The following is a 17,379-nucleotide window of genomic DNA, read 5'->3' on the forward strand; positions in this document are numbered from 1 at the left end:
TTACATTTTCCCTGTAGTTATAGTCCACGTTCATTTTAGGAGTTTTTGGTGTGAGCATTCTGTCCTCTATCTATAGACAATCTAAAACAGTTGTCAAAAACCGAAAATCACATTTCAAGGTAGAGATATCTTATTGCACAGATAACCCTTAAATGTTCATTTTTGTTAACTGAATTGCACTTCAATGATGTTTAAACTATTTTTATTTCATATGCAACTTAAGGTGACTTCTTAGTATAGGATTGTTAACAGTGCCAAAATCAAATAATCACCATATTACTGGCTTTCAACCTATTTGCTAGACCTGAGACTCTCTGCAAATAACAACACTTCCACAAATTTATGTGTAACAGCTTGTTGATCTTCAGACCTAAATACAATAGTATGTCTTCAAGTTGTCTCTATTGAGCTATAGGTCATAGTTTATAATCAAATGTCTGCTTTTATAGACACTGATACTAACACCCACACATGGAAGGTATAAAACCATTTGTCAGAGAAATTTGTTTCATGAAGCATAACTGTTAAACATGCCTAGAAGTCTTCTCAGAAATATCTCTGTGAATTTAAGAGCCATTATTTCCCTTCACCTCCTTTTGAATAATGACTCTCATTGTATAGCAACCCTTCACCTGAAGTATTAGGAAAATATCTTGCCTGCAAGCAAAACAGCTGAACAAAGTTGCAGTCAACCTCTCCAGTTAAGGTTTTATTTTCACCTGTGGAGTATAACATTATCTCTTGTGGCAAACTTCTGTCAAGATAAAGCAGTCCATACAGTATTTCCATTAGAGAGCTTCATCTATACACCCTTCTGTAAAGACTGTCACTAACTTTTTCTGTGATCAACTGTAAAATACCAATTATGTTATGGTAACATGATGAGGCTTAATTCTTCTCCAAGTTCTCTTATAATACAGAGTTGTCTGTACAGTCTAGAGATTCAGACTCTAGGAAAACTTCATCTGTGCGCTTAGTTAAAGGTGGTTTAGATAGTACAGCTAAAAAGCTGTACAACTGCAGAAGCAAGGTATGTTGTCACAAGCCTCAGAATAACAGAGCCATTGAGAGTCATCAAACCAAAGGTGAGAAGAAAGAATAGCCCTGTTTCTAATGTTACAGAAAACCATGTGTTAGATGAGGTGCTTCAGCAATGCTGCTAGCATTGAATAAGTCCTTTTACAGATTATGATAGAGACAGTTCTGAGTTTCAAATTACAAGAAATTGAATTTACTGAAGTTATCTTCCAGACCCAGCCATATTTTGAGTGACTTATTTTAACATCTGGAAAAAAAAAAAGATTGATTTTTGCTCACGAAAGGAACTGATATAGGAAAAAAAAGTTGAAAAGTACTCAGAAAAGTCATTTGTTCCAGTCTTCAGTATTTATTCAATAAAACCAGCAATATTTAATATTATTTATTCAATAAAAGCCTACTGAATTCGAGAGGAGGGGATGAGAGAGAAAGACACCTACAGTACCCTGGTTTTACATTTTTTCAAAATGCTTGTAATGGAATGAAAAAAGGAATAACCTGTATCTAACTGCAAATATATTAGAAACTAATACCCTTTAATATCTTGCTTTGATAATTCCTTACACTCTTCTCTTATCCAGGACTTAAATACAAGGAGAAAAGGAATTAAATTTTCTTTAGCCCCCCCCCAAAAAAGTGGAAACAAAGATAGCAGAAGGATAATGGTTACATGAGATTTGACCTCTATTCCAAAGCTCATGAAAATTTTGTTGTGGGAGTCAGGAAGAAAGATGAAAGATCCAGTCAAGAGATGTTTGAGGCTGACCCAGATATCCTGGAAAGAGAGGACTGAAGTCTCTCTACTTGGAAAGACAGAAAAGAACAGTGATCTGCAAAGATCTAAAGACATTATCATAGCATAAAATGTGTTTGTTTCTATGTCAATATACAATATATGATTCAGACATTTAAGTCACAAAGTGGTCGTGGAGTGCTTTACTCCACAACGTTAGAAGTTAACAGACATCTAAAATACAGAAGATTATACTAAGATCATCCAAAATGACAGTTTTTTCAAAAAGACGGAAAGCAGTAATCAATGAGTTGAAACACTAGACCCTTCCCTGAGAGGGTTAAGGGGTATAAAGTAAAGCGTTCAACTCAATGGGAGTTGAATCCAAGATGGACCTCAGGAGGATTCCAAGAAAGAATCTGCTGTAAAAGGAAGCATATTTTATTCAGACTAAAAAAGCTAAATGGATCAGGAAAGCATCTCAGCAGGTTAACACAATACAAGGACAGAGAGAGCACTTTTAGATATGCTTGTAGTAAAACCATGATTTTTTCCGTCTCTTTTACAAATATTTGCAATTGGTAACAGCTACACTGAATGTGTTAGAGAGATGTAAATGTATCTTAGCACAGCTTGAGTTAAGAGTGGTGACCAGATAAATGATTAATTAAGGCTTTCCGGACCCTGGAGAGTTATGATTCATGCATCTAGCTTACATGTGAAGCTGAGCTTTCCAGGAAATCTCCCGAGGGACGACATAAGACAAGCCTCCCACTCACGCTGTGTGGCTAGTTCTGAGAAAGGGCATTGCAAAAGTGAGAGAAACAAGTATTTTCAAAGGATCAGTGGTGGCTAGTAAAGCCCTAAGTCACGTAGCATGAAAAGAGACTGTCAGCAAACACCGAAATCCCCAGGGAACAAGCCACAAAAAAGAAACTATGCTCTTGATTACAGAAAGAGCAGAAGCACAGACAGATCTACAACAGGAATATAGAGCAAATATTCACAAGAGAAAGAGATGATCTGTTTGCTGAGCCATTTTTCCAAGGAATAACATAAAAACTCTGCTATGGCCTAGATCCTCAAATCAGCCCTATCACCATGGGCCAACTGACAGCCAGAGGAAGGAAATCAACTATAAGCATCCAAAATGAATAGAAAGCTGCCCGAAAATGGAATTGGACCTCTCCTGGCTGAGGAAAACAAACTATGAGAAAATGAAAAATTGTTTGCCTTAACTGCTACATTTGCAGTTTAAAAATTATATTCAGAAACTATTATGTTATAAACTTTTATCCTGAGTCTGTATCATTCATTTTTGTCTTTATGATTTGGAAAAAGGCGTAGAGAGAAGGCTTTTTAAATTTGCAGGTGACACAATCTCTCTTGGGGGAGATACTTCAAACATACCAGAAGACAGATTTGGAACTGAAAAAGTCACGGACACACTTGAGAAAAAGGAAATTGGAGAAAAAAGTTCAGTAATGGACAAAGGCAAAATACTACATGTAAAATTTCACAGATAAAATGGATAAGAGAGAGATGAAAAACCCATAGTGCAGCAAAGGACTTTGGGAGTTACAGTGAATCACAAACAGAACATGAATCAACCATCTCCTGCTGTTGTGAAAAAAAGAAAATACTAAACTGCTGTGTATTGTTTGAAAGACATGTGAAACACTTTTTCCAGCCTTCTGGCAATGGTGAAGCTTAACATTGAGCCTTGTTTCAAGCCTGGGCACAACAATTCCAGAAGGACCCAAATCAGTTGGAAGGAGCCCCTCAAGGAGAATTATCAGAGCACAGAACAAATAAGACGATCTGTATGAGATTACGGGTTTGGTTTTTTTTTTGCTTGTCTGATTTTCGTTAAGTTATATAATGCAAGACGATACAAGGATAAACAATTTAAAATATATCTAAAGTTCTGAATAAAAGCATTTCCACAGCACTTGCTTTTACATTCTTATTTCTTTTTTGTCTGTATAGAGGTTTAAAGGTAAGCAAGTTGGTGAAGTCCTGTATTCATAATGTGTTTGTTAAGACTTTGCTGTGTTTTTTACTACTACTACAGATCCTTTTGAAAGCTTTTTCTTTTTATGTTACTTTGTGAAAAATTTTAAAATATATCAAATATTTAAAAAATATCTTCAAATACAAGTCATTATCATGCACGCACACAGATACACATGTGTATAAACACAGAAAAAGAGCACTTCCTTGTCAGTCCAGGGTCTGTACATAGAATATTTGACAGCCTCCACGACAGGCCCTCCCAGGCCGACAGGCCAGATAATTGCAGATAATTGAGATTCCTTCACGTTATTCTTTTGTCCTTTTTTACAGTTGCATTAACCAGATCTCTTCCTAGTCCCAAACAACCCCTAGGTGCTACAGCAATTACTTACATGGAAAAAATCATTAGGAAAGTATTTTATGAACTACTGTTGACTCTTGCAACTTCACAAATAAATTCTAAAAAGGACAGAAATGTGAGGAATGCTATTCATTCACTGATCTCTATTTGGAAATAAAACATTTTAGTGGATGCGTGAGGGTGAGTTATACGTACAGAATATTCTCATTTTGTAAGTAGGCATAAATTGGTTCTGTTTGTGTTCTGAGCCAGCCCAAAGCTGTGTGTGAATACCATCCACAAGCTCCACAGCTCTTTAGTTTCAGCTCAGCACTGCACTAATACGGCCACCAGCAATTCCAGATCAGAACTGGCACCTAGTCCAGCAAGATTTGTTATGTCTGCCTGCAGAAATACATTTTAGGCATATTTGCTAAAAACCTACTCCACGTTGTGGACATAGTCCTTTCTCTTATCAAAAGCTGGCAACGTCTACCCCAAATTTTTCAGAAAAATAGTGGGACCATAAAAAACTCAAGACCATCTCTCTATTTGGTTAAGACTGATTACAGTACAATTGCTCTATGGTTAGCACTAGTACACAGAGCTGTATTTTAAGACAGCCTACAGCTCCAATCCTAAAATAAACACAAATAAAATACCATCGCGCTGAGTATGAAGGAAGACTATGTTCACATAAACAGGCCTCAGAATGCAACTCTGAAGACAGCTCAGTCTGAAGAGATAACATTTGCCTGCTATTTTTGGAGGTTGTTTGCTGCCTTCAAAAGCATGCTTCATCTGGTGCAGCAAACCAAGCCATGCAAACGAACATACACATACAGGCCCAGACACTATTTATTTGAATTTCAGCTTGAATTTCGTTAATATCTTTAAAGATTCAACACGGAAATTTAAATCTGGGACCGAGACAGAGATAATTGTTTAAAGATACTTGTGTTCAGGTTGGGGGAAGGCGGATTGTTACTCTTTTTGTTTACACAAAACACAGATTTTGGGGGGACAAAGTCCAGTCTTGCTAATGCATTTTCTTGCTGGGGGGAGGGAGGGAAGGCTGGTTTACTGGCTGTGACTGTTTGAATCTTGTCACTTCTATTTCTTACGAAGACTTAGATCTGAAAAAAAATTCTTCGTACACATTTTGTATGTAGTCCCATCTGAGTTCAATCTTCAACGTAACCGCTATACGACTGAAAGGCCGGACATTAGACCACCTTTCTATCCTACTGCCTCTGAAACTTGCTTAGTTTTCAAATGAGCAGCCATGCTTATTGGGACACAAATTTGGGAGGTTTAGGTACTGAAGCCCATTAAAATCAATGGGAATACTTCCAGGCATTTCTGAGATGTCCAGTCAGGTTACTGGTAGTGTTGTATTAGCTGCTCTTGGAGTGTGAACATGTTCATTAATATAGTTATGACTGTTGAATTAAGTGATGAGTAAATAATGTTGCAAAAAATCCGAGAATGATACGGTTTCTATTATCTCCCTGAAAAGAATTTATTCACTTTTTAACACAGGCTGTCAGACATGCTACAGCAGTTATGAAAAGCCCTTTTTTTTACTTTACCAATAGCAGAGTCGAGTGAACCACCTTCACTGAAAAGTCTGCAATATAAAGTTCATCCTACCTTCAGCTGTACTAGATGCACATCCACATGCTTGCTATCTGAGTCCTGCTGGACAGAGTAGGTCAGATCCCTGACTCTTTCAGATGTCATCCGAAGCCAGGTCTCAATTTCTGGCAAGTGGAGAACAATCTTCCAGTCGGCCCCAGTGTGTAGAGGAGGAGGCTTTTCATACTGCTGGCCAGAATCAAGCTCCTTCATGACATCCTCTTCCCCATTTCGTTCTACTGTAGGAGTCATGTTTATAAGCATGGGAGATGCATCAGACGGCATGGGATCCAGTTCTTGTGTTCTCATGGGAGAAAGTGCTACATCCATGGCTAACATGGGAAAGTCTAAACCACAATTCTTTCCAAAATAGCTGCAAAAATAAAAAGAAAAATGACTGCTGTTATGAGACCAAATTTTGCAACAAAAATGTTCACAAGGCAAGGAGTAAACGGCAACCTCAGAGAGGTATCGTACTTCTAAATAAATGCTTGACCCTGCAAATCTACACTGGAAGTTCAAGAATAAATAGACTTTTCAAATTAACTTTGTTGATTTGAACAAACAAGTTCTTTGTTTGAGAAAAAAAACCCAAATACCATATTTCTCTCATTGTAGACAATCACCTTGGAAATGACCGTTTTCATTCATGAAAAATATGTTCCGATTTTCTACAACTGCAACATAAATAAACTGAGCATTGACAAAGCTAGCAGAACTTTACTGAACTCCATGAGTTGATGTGGGACGGGTATTTGTAAACTAGCATGTATTAGAACATATTCCTTGGCCTGAAATTTATGACTAAACACAAAATATCTCAAGTTTAGGGACATGGTGTAGTGGGTATGGTGGTGTTGGGTTGATGGTTGGACTCGATGATCTTAGAGGTCTTTTCCAACCTTAATGATTCTATGATTCTAAGTTTTATTCAAATTTCCCAAATGTCCACTCGACTATTGATCACATACAACAAAAATTTTGAAGGCAAATTTGAAGCAACTATTGAGGACTCTTGGTTGATCTGGTGTACGCAGATTTTAGTTTTGAAGTTTAAATTCTTGTAGCTTTGTTAGTTTAGGAACTGTTGCAATAAGCAACAACTCTATCAAAACTTATAGATAAGAACTCCAAATGTCAAAATATGTACCTAAAATTAAAACATCATTTTATAAGAGTGGCTTTATTAAAGTCCAAAAGCTGTGTCATCGATATACACTTACAAGGTTCACTGGAAAAAGTAAATAAGTGAAACATTTTACTTTGTACTTCTTTCTCCGTACACTCTAGCTGTACGTAATACAGAAGGCTGCCATAAACCCCATGCCCAAGAAAAAAAATACCCTACTTAACAGCATGCACCTGGTTTGGAGATAAATACCTAAAGCATTATGAAAACTTTCATTCAATAGGAGATGTAATTTTTTACCTAATTTTGGAGAGACTCAAATTTGACACATGCCTACATTTGACATACTACTTCACTAAACCTTATACCAGCATTTACTTGTTTCTTCAATACTTTGCAACCCTAAGCTATATTCAGTAAGTCTACATTAAGAGAATTAGGAAGATTAGGTCCTTTTAAAGCTGTTTTTTCTTTGTTTTAACCAGTGCATATTAGAAATACTTCAACTACATTTTAATAACTTTTGCTTGTATTCCTTTTCCATAGCGCTACGACTGCAAATAACTCAGTTAAGCAGCTATTACTTTGGGCAACATTCCAAGTTTTTACAGTTTGACTTTCTTTTCTATAAAGACTGAATTGTAGCTTTTAGCATAATAGCTACAAGATTGCAGAAAAGAAACCAGTGCCTTTCACTATTAAATCAACTACACTGTGACTACTGAGTTATATTTCTAAATATTTCAAGTGGAGTCTCAGCATCCAGAGACTACTCTTGCAGGCAATGAGAGTACCAAAGAAGTATCCAAACACCAGTCTACTACTTATAGCCGGGAAGGACAAAAAGATTACATTTAATGTTAATTTGATTTTATTTCCTATCCTGCCACTACTTAGTAAATTATCTTTTGCACATCTATTGCCCCCACAAAACAATATTTAGAACAGATATTAAGCTAGTAAATATTAATTTGGCACTTCAGAACATAATTTTCTATCAGTGCAATCAAGGAAAGGGAATGGAAGAAGATTCCAATCATTCTCAGTGGCTGCAGTACAATTTCCAGCTCTTTTAGTTAGATTTTTGAAGACTTCATAATTAAATGGTGTTAAATAAAAGGCTCTGCAGCAAGACTGTATGAAATTAACATTTCAGGATGCTGAGTATTTTTCAAGTCCATCTTTTCACAGCCCGTTTTTCAACTTAAATGCTGTTGCCATACATACTCAAAATACATTGTTAGACAAATCACTGAATTTGAAAAATTTTTGTCTTAGACACTACTGTTCATAGCCCCAGTTTTAAAGCATATAAATCAACTGTTCTAACAGCCAAAACTATATTACTACTTCAAGCACATTTGCTACATTATTTCCTCCTGAAAATGAAATTTTAGTGAAGTGCACGTGGTCCTTATTTCTGCATGTTTATCGTTAACAAATTAAACATGCCTACCAGCAAAAGAGTTGGTCCTGAATCACTAAATGATACAGAAGTGCAGCACTTGCTTAGTAGTTTTTCCACAAAAAATTTGGCACTCTGCAAGAGTTTTTCAACATGACTCAGCTCTAGGAAGGACGTTAAAGCAATTAGCAAACAGAAATTAAAACATGCTCCTGCAGAAGCAAACAAAAGCTAGTCCATGCTGCATGCAGAGCGTAGCTCTAGCTTTCATACACTGAGTTTGCAATTAGCAACCATTAGGAACCTGCTGACCTGTTTTTTGTTACGGTGTGCTTGATTCTATACACTGCGTCTCCAGCATTAGAGCTAATGCCTCCTTAATCCTAGTTGTTCTTAAAGTCAAGTCCTTTGAATCCTTTTCTTTCTGCCAGATCACCACAAGTTGCAACACTTCAAGTAAGAATATGTAGAGAAACTTTAAAATAGATCATTCTTTTCACATTCTTAAAAAAAAAATCCTACAAAGGTAATAAAACACACTGTGGATACTAATTGGCAAGGTCTGGGAAAGGTTTAAAAAGCCCACAAATGCTTGAAAGGAGAAACTGTTGCAGCAAGAAATGACTGAATCTGAACACCAGGACACAGATTCATTAAATTGTTTCTTGGCAGAATAAAAAGGCATCATCATCCAACTATGCCGAGAGAAAGGAAAACTGAAATGTTCTCCTGCACTCTCCGAGAAAACTGGCACTGAAGCAGCATGTTCACAGGAGTGCTCCTAAAATCACTAGAGAAACAGTAAGGTCCACCCCACTATCCCTCCCCCAGCTCCTCGGCAACTGTGGCAAAGCAACATAATTCCCCTGTCACGCCTGCGCTGACCTATGAAACGCGCTGGCAAGGCACCGAGAGTGCAAGCTTCAGTCACTCTCATGCATTAGATATGAAAGGAAAATAGGAAAATCCCTGCCACAGAGGTATTTTTACAAAGTTTTAATGTTGAAATACTGAATAGTAAATACCAGGGCCCGGCAATAACAGCAAACCTCACAGACATATCTACAATTTAGGAGTTATAAAACTTGCCAAAATACTTTTGATCAGAAGTAGGTTCTGCTTTTTGGCTTACTGACCACGTGCAAGTTAAACTTCCATATTTCTAACTGGGTCAGCAGCCTTGCAGAGGACTGCATTCATAAAGTTTTGTTAAGACGCTAGATGCTGAAGATGACTAAATTAGCTGCTCTCCACCCCATTCTCGTATAGACACTTGCATCTATTGTCCTCTAGCTATACCCTTTCCCCTCCAGCATTTAGGATATGACTTTTATACTGAAACATCGAAGGTGGAAACAGCAAGATGGGGAACGGAAGTCCTTCTTCAGCAGTTCCAGTATTTGCATAACATACCATCAGTATGATAAGTTTTAGCAAAACCAATTTAAATTTGAAATTTGAAAAAGCGTATTTAAGAACAATATTCCATATACCAAGCCGTCATCTATTGAATTAAAACATTTGCTAAAAAAAGATACGAATGGATGATCAAGTTAAACAATACTTTGGGATCATAGATTGTGGTGTTTGATATTTTAAGTCACTGATTTTAAGTGTTGGCCTTAGAGTTTGTTGTATTTCTGGAGTATTTTGTTTTTCCAGATTTTGTGAGACGTACAGATAGTGAATTGTAAACCGCTATAGTAAGTGTTAGAACACATATTAAAACTGAATACATTTTTTAGAGTTGCTCTTTGTACACTACTATGCAAAAATAAGTTTTGAAAAGAGGTAAAGAAGTGATTCATTTCCTTCTAAACAGGACCTCTATCACCACTACAGTTCTTTATAAACATGAAAAGCTAAGCTCAGTCTTGTTTTCTACATCGCAAAATCCTGGTAGTATAAATGACAGCTTTAGGTGGGCAAGCAATGCTACATCAGACTCTAGCTTTCTTCTAAACCAAATCCTTTCTCTACCTGGAATAGCTGTATAAAATAGATGATTTAAAATTTGGAGGTGAACAGCTGAAAATGTCCTGATCAATAAAAAGTCCATCTCTCAATATTTTCAGGGCATAGCCTTATTTTCATCATCACAATCAGAGTGAGAGAGAGTTATGATGCCATTATTTTAAAAAAATACACCTCAAACTATTTGTTTTTGTCACTTCTGAAGCTACTGTTTCAGTCTGCTGAAAGGACACATTTATGAACTACACAACATAGCTACAAGCTTGTACTCTTTCTGGTGGGAGAAAAAAAATAGATGAATTGAGAGTATTTTTTTTTTGTCTTGTGTTAGTTCTTTATATGTAGTTCTATATTTTCATGGATACTTGTATAAAAGGTGAGAGATCCTGTGTAAGCACAGGCACACATATGCTTTCTATCTTCATCTTTAGTAAGTGCATTACGCTTAACAGATGGCTGATTACCTTCCACTAATCATATAGGGAATCTCGCTTTCCCCTGGTTTTCCACTCAATCAGATGCTAACGCTTTTATGCAAAACATAGAATGTGTGTGTCAACCATAATATAGTTCATCAATCACCACAAGCCTTGAAAGACTTCTCTCATTCATTCTGCTCCCCAGTTATTCACATTTTCCTTGTTTATAAAGTGGAGGCCATATTCACTCTGTCAGCTATCAGATCATCCATGTTTTCCTCCAGCAGCAGTTGGTTCCTGTCAAACAAAGATTCATTAAGCATTTGAAGCCATACAATAGTCCAAGCATTGATCAGTGGTGCAGACACTGGGTCGAGTGAATGTTAACAAGCTCTAATTTTTCTTACTGTCACATATTGTTAAAATCAGCCATAAGCACTAGACAGCCACCTGTCTGTCAAGTAAACAATTCATTTCAGTCTCCAAAATGGCCCAAAAACCCAGAGAAACTCCATCATTAAATAATTATGTCTGCTTGCTGACTTTGAAATCTAATGATGTAAATTTTAACATCAGATTTAATGAGCTCATTGATTTGAGTTTTCTTAAATAGATGCAGTCAAAATGAATATCTCACACAGCCAAGTTATATTTCCATTTCTTTTCCATTTCAATAGTCTCAGGAATTCTCTGCCAAGTTATAAGGCTCATTATATCTTTCCTTGAAAATGCAATCTGCTGTATCTACTGCAAATATAAACTGTGTCAGTGTACCAAAAAATGAAATACATCATGTCAGTAAATACATATAGAGCAACTTGAATTTAATATCACATTAACACTATCCATGCTACACTGATTCTATTGCAGATTTCCTACATGATTTAAGAAATACAACAATTTCAAAAAGCTTTCAAATAACTGAATTCTAAGAGAGCCAATTTAGTTTTTTCTCTTCATATCATTCCATGTGAACACATTTCAAAAATACCTCCTTTACAATTATCCTACTATTACACCTAAAAATCTGAACAAATTGGACAGGAAGGGAAAAAAATTTCATTTAGCACAGCTGGGCCTCCTATTCGATGTGTGTAGACTCTTAGAAGATATATCTGATAGGGAATATGTGGATGCCTGAACTCCTGCGGGATACAGACCAAAGAGTCTTGCATAGTAATGCCAATATTAAGCCTGAACATTAATGTGAATCATGATTAAAATTTTTAATGTGACTGACTTAAAGTCCATTAAAAAGTCTACCCCCAAGGTTTTAATGGTAGCAAAGCCAGACCACCAATGATTAACTGCAAAAATCCCACAATGGATGTCTGAGTTCCTGATTATGTCTATAAATCAGGATGACCCAACATGCTCTTTGGTATCTGTTGTTTCTCTTTCTAAAACAAGGTGAAGGGAAATGTAGAACTTGCAAGGCAAGTGTTTAGCTAGAAATTGGAAATTATTGTGGCAAATCAGGGCAAGTGGAAATGCTACTGGAGGATTTAGCAAAGGATCTGTCTGAAATCGATGGGATAGTAGGAAAGACTATGAAACAAACCGATAGACCACAAGGTCGAGGCATTATATACCCAGGCAATCTGCGAGAAGCCAAGGCTGAAATAGCCAAATTGCTGATTGTGGTGTGCGTGACCTTTCACTTGAACCTTCTTTGGTTCTTAGGATACCAGTTTTTCAAGAAAGGTCCTGGGGGACCTTTCCACCTGATGTTAATAACAGAAGAATTAGTAGAAACTGTAGCAAAATGAGGCAACACCTGAAAAAGTACCATTTTTTAGAGGAAGAGCCTCCACTGCTTTTGAAAAGCCATGCTATTGGAGTTTTCCAAACAGATCACAAAATGCTTTTGACAAGACCCAATGCCAAAAGCTAAAGGAACCTAAGTAGCCATGGGATAAGGAGGAAGGTCCTTGAATGGACAAATAATTGAGTAAAAGGCTGGAAACAGTAGCAATAAATGGACAGTGGAATGGAGAACGAATGGAGACAAATGGAGATCACACACAGAGTTTCACAGAAACCTCTGCTAAGCACTGTGCTTCTCAATAAACTGATAAATTACCTGAAAAGTGGGTGAACAATCAAGTGAAAAAGTTTGCAAAAGGTATTGAAGTCCTTGGGACAAATTTAAACTCTGAGTAAATGCAGGACCTTACAAGGCTGAAAAATTGAGCAATAAAATACCAGATTAAACTCACTATAGGCAAATATGAACTTATGTGTATGAGGAAAAAAAATAGTCCTAATTGCATGTGTAGAATGGGCTCCACGATGAGTGTTACTACTCAAGAGCAATGTTTTGGAAGGAAAACTATCAAATTTCCATAAAAACCATCAGTTTAATAATCAATAGCAGGCAAAAAGAAAATCAAACTTTAGGAACATTTAGCAAAGGAATAGGAAATAAAGGAGAAAAAAAATACCATTACATCACTATATAAATTCATGGTACAAAACCAGCATGTCATGTGCAATTCTGGCCTCCTCATCACAAAGGGAATACAGTGGAGCTGGAAAAGGGTTCAAAAAAGGCAATTTGAAGGACAAACAGGAATATGTAATCACCTCTGTTCACATGAAAACTGAGCAGCCTGAGACTCTCAGCCGTGAAAAAAGGTGACTTAGGAGATAGGGTGGAGGTCATAAAATACCACTTTAAGACCATGCTATTCAGAAACTTTAAATTTTGCTGTTTTTCACAACCTAGGTCTCTTCATTCTTCAGAAGAACCCCAACCTCTTGTCAATGGTAGCAGTCATTATATTTCCTATGTGCTCTTTGTCCAAAGGTCTTCAAAGTGGTAGACTACAATTCCTCTCAGGGTCTCAGTAATTTGCCCAACCACATTACATACCTAAGAGGGTGCTGCAGCCATTCTACTTGCCATGGTTTTTGCATGCAGTTCTCCAAAGGAGGACCTGCAAGATCCAAGCAGGACCCCTTTCAGGTATTCGTTTCAGGAACAACTCAACAAAAGACCTTAATCTGCAAACAGTTTCCTTTTAAAGAAAGCATAACTGAAAATTTCAAACAGCAAACAGTCCTGAACTCACCTCTCTCAAGCCCTCGGTTTATTCAGTGTCTTCAGCTGCTTCAATAAACTCCAAGTCCCTGATCTAAATTCATTTCAGTATATATATAAAGCCACAACTATGATAATCTATATGAATAAAAGCTTTGAGCGTAAATCTAATATACTCATCATATCAACAATTTGCACCTGTATTGTCAAGCCCAGGAATTTCATAAACTGTGGAAACTGTACAGTATTATGCCCCTACAATTAATCAGTGGATTAAAACTGGAAGCTAAGCAGAGTTCTGTTTCAGAGAAAGATTTCACATCTCAAGAGGTATCTACTGTGCATCTTTACACAAGCACCAAGTTTATCTAAAAATATATCCAATAGTTCTAGTCCAGCATTAACTGCAATTATCCTCAAAAAAAAAAGCTGGGGATAAAAAAAAGCAACCAAAAAATCCAACCCTATATTTAACTATTCCTCTGAAATTAATAGAGTATTGGAATTGTCACACTGAGCCTAGAAAGCCACCATGGAGTGTCAGGAATACTTCTCTACTAAAGAAAATATGCCGTACAGGCTTATGTAAAAACCTAAACACTGTGATGTATGCCTGAAACAGTGCATAAAATTTATACACTCCCAGCTCATATCATTTTATGTTCTCACTTACAAAAAACCAGGGAGACTAGCTGGAAATGATCCCATTAGACAATCGTTATGAGGTACATCAGAAAAAAATTCTACCCTATAACATGTACAGACATTGAAAACAAATGTGTAGTGCCAGACTCATACAGATAGAGCAATGTATTCAGAGAATCAAAGATATTGGGATGAGTAGTTGTGTTTCCTGGCCATTTCTGACTCAGAGCAGGTTTGCCCTGCAGTAAGAAACAGTGACTGGGAGATGATGTGGTGCGAAGAGATTAGCATTAAAATGGACAAAAACAAATTAGGTGCTTCATATTAATTCATCATTACTTCAGCATCTTTTATTAGCTAACTGCCCTACACCACCTTAGGTTTTCGTTATCCTAATTTTCACTCCAGAATGTCAGCAGTACACAGAAGACATACGTAGTGGCAACTTTCATATGCTGATTCTTCAATGAACACGTGAACAGTTGGTTGTTGTTTTTTGGTTTGTGTTTTTGGGTGTGTTGTGGGTTTTTTTAATCTCCCTGGATAAAGCCATTTTTGTCATTCTAGTGGCCAGTAGTGAGCAAAGCATTTGCAATCATAATATAACTTTTCCTTTCACCAGCTACAAAAGTCAAATGGTGAAGGATGCAAAATTATTATTCTAGCAAGAAGGTTGTTCCAAAAATTGTTCCAAAAATTGTTTCAAAATTTTTCTGCAAAGAGATAATGTGAAAGATGTTTTAAGTTGGAAGACAGCAAAAACAATATTGGGCTTGGATAATAAATACATGCTAATCACTTAGGAAAAAGCTTAACGTTATTTCAGGGAAAATTATCCAGAGGCTAAACAAGCTTCTTGCTTTTTCTTATGGAAGTTGATTATGAGAAATTAATTACTTGTATAAAGCAATATGACCTCATAATAGATCAGACAAGAAGAACTGGGCAAGGTTATTTTAGCCCATTTTCAAGTTCTATTATTTTTTATCCTCTCATATATACTGTACAAAGCATGTCAGTCAATAGCCAACCTCTAACTATAATGCAAGTCTTATATCTTTCTCTAGCAGTCATTCAAGATCATTTGGGTTTCTTCCTTAAATTAAGGCAGTATCAGATAGGTTACAGGTAGTGCAATACTGGATGCTCAGTCTCTCAGTACAAAAGTTATAATAATAATAATAATTTAAAAAAAGAAAGAAAAAAGAATAATCTGCCTGAAGAATTCTTCAGGACACAATATTAGTATGTCAGACCCAACAATGCAACTTCAGGCATTTAAGCTGCCCCAGCCCCAATCCTAGTGATAAAATAGATCAAAATAGCCATAAGACATATTGCAATTTTTGAAAATAGCTTTATTACACTAAATTTTAATAATTTTATTATAATAAATAAAGATTTTTGAAGAAACTGCTACTTTTTGAAATGATGAACAGTGCAGCTGCTGAGATCAGAGAGCCTGATCCATTTTGGAAATCAATATTCTGTATTATGAGAGACACAACACACTGTGGTTAGCTGACCCTGCAAATTCTCACTGTCAAGTAAAGTTTAACTATAAATAATTTAGCTGTTAAATATAATATTTTCAGGCCTTATCTAGAAGAACACCACAGCCATTGCTTTTTGTCTCAATTTGGGGATTAACAGAAATAGACTAAGCTCTTTGGAGCATAGATTAGATTTTTTGTACTAAGTCATACTGAAGGGTTCTGCTCTATTGTTTTGGTTCATGATACTATCTAATATCAATAATACATTATCAAATGTGTACATTCAGTTGTTTCAGACATTCAGTTATCACAGTAATAGTGCACTGTAAAATGTTTTCTTCATTTTGGGGATTAATTTTTAATATACATAACTTTTGCATTAACTTTTAATATAAGAGACTCTCTCTACTACAAGGATGAACCATGGCTTCAGCAACTATTTTGCAAACTCTTTCCTTCAATCACTACTTGGATAAAAACCTAACCCTTGGTGTTGACTTACTAGTCACCTAAAAATAGATATCCAGTAGTGCTGTGTTATCAGTTGATTGACACCATCACCCAAGATAATGAGTACAGTTGCTTTATCCCCTTCCTTTCTATTGTCCACTTTTACAAGGTCATTTACAATTGACTCAAAACATCAGAAAGGTATTTCCCCAACCCCGGTGCCGAACTATTTTTTCTGGATTATACTAAATGACAGAGACAACTTCATTTTCTCCATGTACAATACTATTTTTGTACTCAGAGCTTTCTAGTTTCACCATCACCCGTCTTCTGAATACAATCAAAAAAATTACTTTCTCATCTCATTGTACCTTACAAATTTTGGAAGAAAAGCTATATCATGAACAGTATCAATGGCACCTATAAACAAGGTTCAAGCATGTTTCCAACATCGTTTTGCATCTGAACTCTAGCCAAATTTAAAAATATTGACAATTGCAGAACTTTATTCTTAAATGCAAAATCAGTTTCAACAACAATGATAGTGGCCAAGAAATTTTTCAGTATAAAATTCTCTCAAATTTTCATCTCATACACTTTTATGAATACACAAGTACATAATATGCACCAAGACTATCCACCAGCACTGTTACAGACTGCACCTTCTGAGATAAGTAACTTTCATTTTGATCTCTCTCTGATTATTGTTTAACTAAGACCAACTTCACAGAAGTCAATAAAATGAAAGAAATAAGAAAGCAGGCTTTCAAGAGCTCTTAAGCTGAACATGGAAAATTAAGGCACAAATGTTTTTAGCCTTTTAAGTCATTCTCAGTTACCTAACGCTGCTTTCTTTTACCACAAACTTGATCAGATACACCAAAATTAGGTTAAGCTAGAAGAGGAATCCAAATTTTGATGGTTCTGAAACTTCAGAGTACACAATTATTGCTTCAAAACTTTAACTAGCTATAAGATATTAACATAATATTTGTAATATTAGTAGTTCAACGTTAACACTGATGCTTTGGGTAGGTCTGTACAAATGTTCGA

At 36.2% G+C, this 17,379-nt stretch overlaps 1 protein-coding gene across 1 annotated transcript in view; it reads right to left on the minus strand.

Moving 5' to 3' along the window:
- The window catches only part of AKAP6 (A-kinase anchoring protein 6), a 290,842-nt gene that overhangs the window by 227,440 nt on the left and 46,023 nt on the right, over positions 1–17,379 (minus strand). Inside the window, exons 2-3 of the mRNA XM_075151694.1 lie at positions 13,568–13,631; positions 5,781–6,138 (exon numbers count right to left, since the gene is read on the minus strand). Coding sequence (XP_075007795.1) covers positions 5,781–6,138; positions 13,568–13,611 — 402 coding nt within the window. The 5' untranslated portion in view covers positions 13,612–13,631. The remainder of the gene's footprint in view (positions 1–5,780; positions 6,139–13,567; positions 13,632–17,379) is intronic.

The sequence above is a fragment of the Calonectris borealis genome, chromosome 5, assembly GCF_964195595.1.
Source record: "Calonectris borealis chromosome 5, bCalBor7.hap1.2, whole genome shotgun sequence".
Taxonomy (NCBI): domain Eukaryota; kingdom Metazoa; phylum Chordata; class Aves; order Procellariiformes; family Procellariidae; genus Calonectris; species Calonectris borealis.